Below are 4,886 nucleotides of genomic sequence, written 5' to 3' on the forward strand. Positions count from 1 at the left end.
TCCTTCATACTATAAAGAACTGAGAGCCATGAAACCTCAAGGCAATATGGCTGTGCTGCTTTGAGTTTCATCCGGTCATCATGGACTGCGTACCGTTCGCCTGAAAGTTTACAGCTGCAGCCAGACTGTTGGTTGGCAACCATCGCAAGTGCCTCACATAACCTAAGAAGAACGAACGAACGAACAAAACAAACGAGACCAATAGTTGCACTGCATCTGATTCCTTATTCTAAACCAGCAGCTCGAATTAAACGTCATGGGATTGACTTCTGTCTAGGAAACAACAATATTCATTAATAGAATCCATAAATTCTCTGCTTAAATTTGTGCAGGGGTCCGTCAATCCCAAGATAGAGTCACAAAGTTAACATTCATGATACGGTCACAAGTTAAATTGACCTAAAATCAACTATACATAAATCACTCCTTCATGACTTCTTACAACCTCACCGATGCGGTAAACTTTATAAGCAGCTCCATTCCCATCCTCTTCAAGTATCCTGTGGGATGCCTCCGGACTCACAACAAGAACCATGCCAATTCCCATGTTAAAAGTCCGTCTCATCTCAGCCTCTTCTACTCTTCCGGCCTTCTGGATCCATTTGAAAACTGGTGGGACTTCCCATGAGTCTTTATAAATGACCGCTCCTAGGCCTTTCGGGAACACTCGGGGTATATTTTCTGTGAAACCACCCCCTGTGATATGAGCTACTCCGTTGACACCTCCCTTGCTTATTAAGTCAAGGACCTGCATGTTTCAGTGCAAGGCAATAATAAGTTAACAAAAAGCTCAATGACGGGAGCATTTGCATTTTGTTTTTCAGTAGCTAGTTATTTAGGTCCTACAGAAATATGCATCTGCAGAGCATAATAGTGGGAAGCGGAAGTAGGGTTTGATCGATGTCGACCCTACCTGATTAACATATATCACAGTCGGGACCATCAAAGCTTCGCCAAATGTAACACCTTCTCCACCAGGCAGTTGGTCCTTGAGAGAAACCCCAGTATCAGCAAGAACCCTGTAAAGACATGGATGCAACAGTAGTAAGGTAGGGATATTTTTCCATGAGTAGTTGAGTCAACCAACCGGCCGGTGGGACATAAAATTTAATCGCATACCAAGCTACTTGCTGTAGACTACATACTATCGTATGAAAACAGCTAACGAAAACTGAACGTTAATTTTTTAAATATGTAAGAAGCTGAATCGCCAACCTTCTCACAAGAGAAAAACCATTGGAATGAACCCCACTGGACGGCAGGCCAATGATGACATCTCCGGGAGCAATGTTTTTCCCATCAATGATCGAATCCTTTTTCACAGCTCCAACAGCAGAGCCGCCCAGGTCATACTCGCCGTCTTTGTAAAAATCCGGCATCTCTGCAGTCTAAAATCGTACTCAATTATCAGCAACACGTGTATACCTTACAAAAAAAGTTTGTATAAATTGAGGATTGAAAACATTAAGATTTATTCCCCATGTTGGGAAAGATTTATTCTCCAGGTTACAGAGTCACAGGGCAATTAATGGCACAATTCAAAATAACTAGTTAGTCGCGAATACCTCTCCGCCTGAAAGTTTACAGCTGCAGCCAGATTGTTGGCAACCATCGCGAATACCTTGTATAACCTAAGAAGAAGAAGAAGAAGAAGAGTGCAGTTATTGGGCATGATAATGTACTAGTGCAATCCAAAAAGCTTAGGCATTGTGCGTGCGTGAAGTCTACCTTGACAGCGATATCAACATCAAGGCGGCTTGTAGAAAAGTAATCCTGGAAAGATAATGGCTTCGCCCCACAAGTAACGATATCATTGACATTCATGGCAACCTGAGAGTTGAACGAACGAACGAATGAACAAACGATAGAACGAATATAGTCGGGGCATTGGAAAAGCAATTATCAATAGAAAATAATATGTATACAAGAAGCGGAGGTGGTAGATTACCAAATCAATACCAATGGTGTCATGAATTCCAGTCTCAAAAGCAAGCTTAAGTTTAGTTCCAACGCCATCCGTCCCGTGAACAAGGCATACGTCTTTTTCTGTTGAGGAATCATCACCATACAATTACAATTGCAAACGGTATACAACAAAATTCAAACGTTAATTAATTAATTAATTAATTGATTATATACGTAAATTAATCATACGTACCGCGGAGTATCTCATCATGGACAATACCCCCAAAGGATCCAATTTCAGGAGCCATGGCTTTAATTTTATCAACAAGCGCCGTTCCAGCATCTATATCTACACCAGCATCCTTGTACGTCAGACTTCCTCCTCCGGCGGCCTCCTGCTCCGAAGACAACACGCGCCGGCTCTGCAAAATTTTACCAGCTGATGATGCTGGTGAAGACAGAGAGAGAAACCCAACTGATGATGATGATGATGATGGCGGCAGTCTGCATAGATGGGCTCCGGAGTAACAGGATCTTAGCCAAGACGCTTGGAAGGCGGTGATCATGCCGTAGGCAGCCATTGTAAAATTGCAACGGGGAGGCCGACGGTTGTCCGCGACGGAGGGAGCTGGAGCGGAGGGAGCGCTCACCTGATATCACACGAATGACAAACCCTAACCCTAACCCTAACACACACCCCCTAAGAGCAACTCCAGCGGAGGCTGGTTGCTCGGGCGACAGGCAAGGACAAAGGGCCCGAGGGCCGGTGGAGAGAGCTCCAGCCGTGTGGAGGCCGAGCAACGGTGGGAGCCCGAGCGAAGGTGGGGTGGGGAGTCGACGGGCCTGTGGCCCGAGTGCTTTGCAATTTTTTATTTTTTTTTGTGTCAGAGAGAGAGAGAGAGAGCTTTTTAATTTTTTATTATTTAAACAAACAAAAAAAACTATTATTTTAATTGCTTATTGCCTAGGGGAGGGCTACAAGGGTGGAGATGCAAATGGCAATTACTGTTCATTAATGGCAGTTACTATTCATTTAAGGCAGTTACTGTTCAAAAGGGTGGATTCAATAGTGGATTGCCAGGGGGAAGGCTCCATGGGTGGAGTTGCTCTAAGTTGAGTTCGACTAGCAAGCGATTTCCGAACTCCCCAAATCAGACCAGTCCCATTCGTAGGGTCCCCGACACGATACAAACTAGCTTTTCGACTTTTGGGAAATGGGCCGAATTCAATTTCTTTTGCAGGAATCCGGATTCTCGCCGGATTTTTTTTAGAGGATTTTTGGAATAAGTGAATCATATTTGTTCATTGTATATTGTGTGATTAGAAATTATTTTAAATATTTGTATTTAAAATTAAATCCGAACTGTATTTAACAAAAACTAACCTAATGATTTATAGTAAATTAATACAATTTACAAATCTCTAAGATCCTCACCAAAAGATCCGGAGAGGATTATGTTGACTTTTGCAATGCTTTATACACATTAGAAAACAACGGTCTATACAAATAGACAAAAACAAGGGAGTTTTAACGAAAAGAGCCTGTTACTATTCATTCTTAATCAAAAGGGAGCTTTAATGAAAAGGGCTTGGACAAAATTTAATTTAACAAAAAACCACCATATACTATTATTTAATCAAAATGGCTTCATATTTAATTATAAGAACAAAACTAATCTATTTCAGGTCCACAACCATTAAACCCACAATTGATGAATTAAAAGCCCAAAACGAAATAAATTTTTTTCCCAACCCCTGCGCCTAACAGAAATCCCATTCTGTCAGCCAATCTGTTAGAATTAAACTTCTTTTTATTTAAGTATGCCACTTCCTCATTAATCCACCAAACATATATTAATAGGTTTGTCGTTCAAAAGCTGCCTACCTCCTCCAACGAACCAGCTTCCTCTCACCCTTCAATAAAACCGTCTTCCGAGCTTGTAATTGCAGCATTCTTTTCAAAATTATGATCTACACCCTACTTTCCAATAAAAAAAGGGCTGGAGAGTAGGATGGGAGTCTAACATCTTGAGGAAGAAAGATTATAGAAGGTTGAGAAAGCTTCACTCTTGACATTGAAGAACAGGGATGAACATATGAAGTTCTTTCATGTGTAAGAGAAAATGTCTCGTTCTTATTCTTTTTATCAACGTATTTTCTTCTCTCTCTAATATTGCAATCAATTCTGTGTATGTTTCAATTGGAAAGAAATAAGAAAGACTGAAAATAGTTTTAAGCCACAATTTTGTGTTTGACACATTGCATGGTGATATTAAAAGCTTAGTTTGGTTACGAGAGGATGGATTAGGAATTTAGGACACATATAGTGACTGATACCTATGGCCAAATTTTGCGAATTTTCAAAGAGAATTTAAACAGCATGCCGATAAACTAACTTGAGTAACTACCACACATAGAAATTAATTTAATAAACTTACCAGGGATCTTATCAGCTAAACCAAGTGTCTGACATATTTCTAGCGCATGCTTCTGCTGAGAAATCCTTCCAAGAAACACTAAAGTCTCTCAATGTCTTTGTGATGCGAAGTTTTATGATGTGAAGGAGCTTCAAAGTCTTTGTGCGATTGTTGCTAAGGATGAACACACAACTGAATTATCCTGGGCCTTTGGTATGACTGGTAAGGCGCCTGGTAAGATCTTTTTGCTTGTTCATGTTTATATCTAAATTTCTAATTTGCTTATGTTGTCTCTTTATTTTATTGCATACATATATGAATGGTTTCCTTATTTACTTTGCAAAGTCGAATGTTCCTATTACTAGTGTTCCGTTTAAGAAATAGTCAGTGTTTAGTTTACGAAATAGTGATAGTACTAGTGTTTCGTTTATGAAATAGTGATAGTACTAATGTTCGGTTTAAAATGTAGTCAGTGTTTAATTTAAGAAATAGTGTTCATTTTAAGAAGTAGTCAATGTTCAGTTAAGAAATAGTGATAGTACTAGTGTTCCGTTTGAGAAATAA

General features: G+C 40.1%; 1 protein-coding gene across 2 annotated transcripts; it reads right to left on the reverse strand.

The window, feature by feature from the left end:
• Window positions 1–267: 267 nt before the first annotated feature.
• LOC103411947 (phosphoribosylformylglycinamidine cyclo-ligase, chloroplastic/mitochondrial-like) lies at window positions 268–3,142 on the reverse strand. Of its 2 annotated transcripts, XM_070826502.1 has the most exons (8): window positions 3,013–3,142; window positions 2,159–2,605; window positions 1,949–2,046; window positions 1,729–1,830; window positions 1,566–1,631; window positions 1,216–1,388; window positions 914–1,019; window positions 268–748 (listed from the first exon to the last, which is right to left on the reverse strand). In XM_070826502.1, the coding sequence occupies exons 2-8, from the start codon at window positions 2,484–2,486 to the stop codon at window positions 410–412; spliced, it is 1,212 nt and encodes a 403-aa protein (XP_070682603.1). In that variant the 5' UTR covers window positions 2,487–2,605; window positions 3,013–3,142; the 3' UTR covers window positions 268–409. The 2 variants fall into 2 exon arrangements, with proteins under 2 accessions (XP_070682603.1, XP_070682602.1); XM_070826501.1 differs by lacking the exon at window positions 3,013–3,142 and having other exon boundaries at window positions 2,159–2,616.
• Between the last annotated feature and the right edge of the window lie 1,744 nt (window positions 3,143–4,886).

Source organism: Malus domestica, chromosome 08 (genome assembly GCF_042453785.1).
Source record: "Malus domestica chromosome 08, GDT2T_hap1".
NCBI lineage: Eukaryota > Viridiplantae > Streptophyta > Magnoliopsida > Rosales > Rosaceae > Malus > Malus domestica.

Bases quoted from the DNA above. Each gene is read 5' to 3' on its own strand.
- LOC103411947 (XM_070826502.1), bottom strand. From the start codon at position 2,486: ATGGCTGCCTACGGCATGATCACCGCCTTCCAAGCGTCTTGGCTAAGA. The intron at 2,047-2,158 runs GTACGTATGATT...ATTCCTCAACAG, and splicing joins CCATGATGAGATACTCCGCG to AAAAAGACGTATGCCTTGTT. The intron at 1,632-1,728 runs GTAGACTTCACG...TCTTCTTCTTAG, and splicing joins ATGTTGATATCGCTGTCAAG to GTTATACAAGGTATTCGCGA.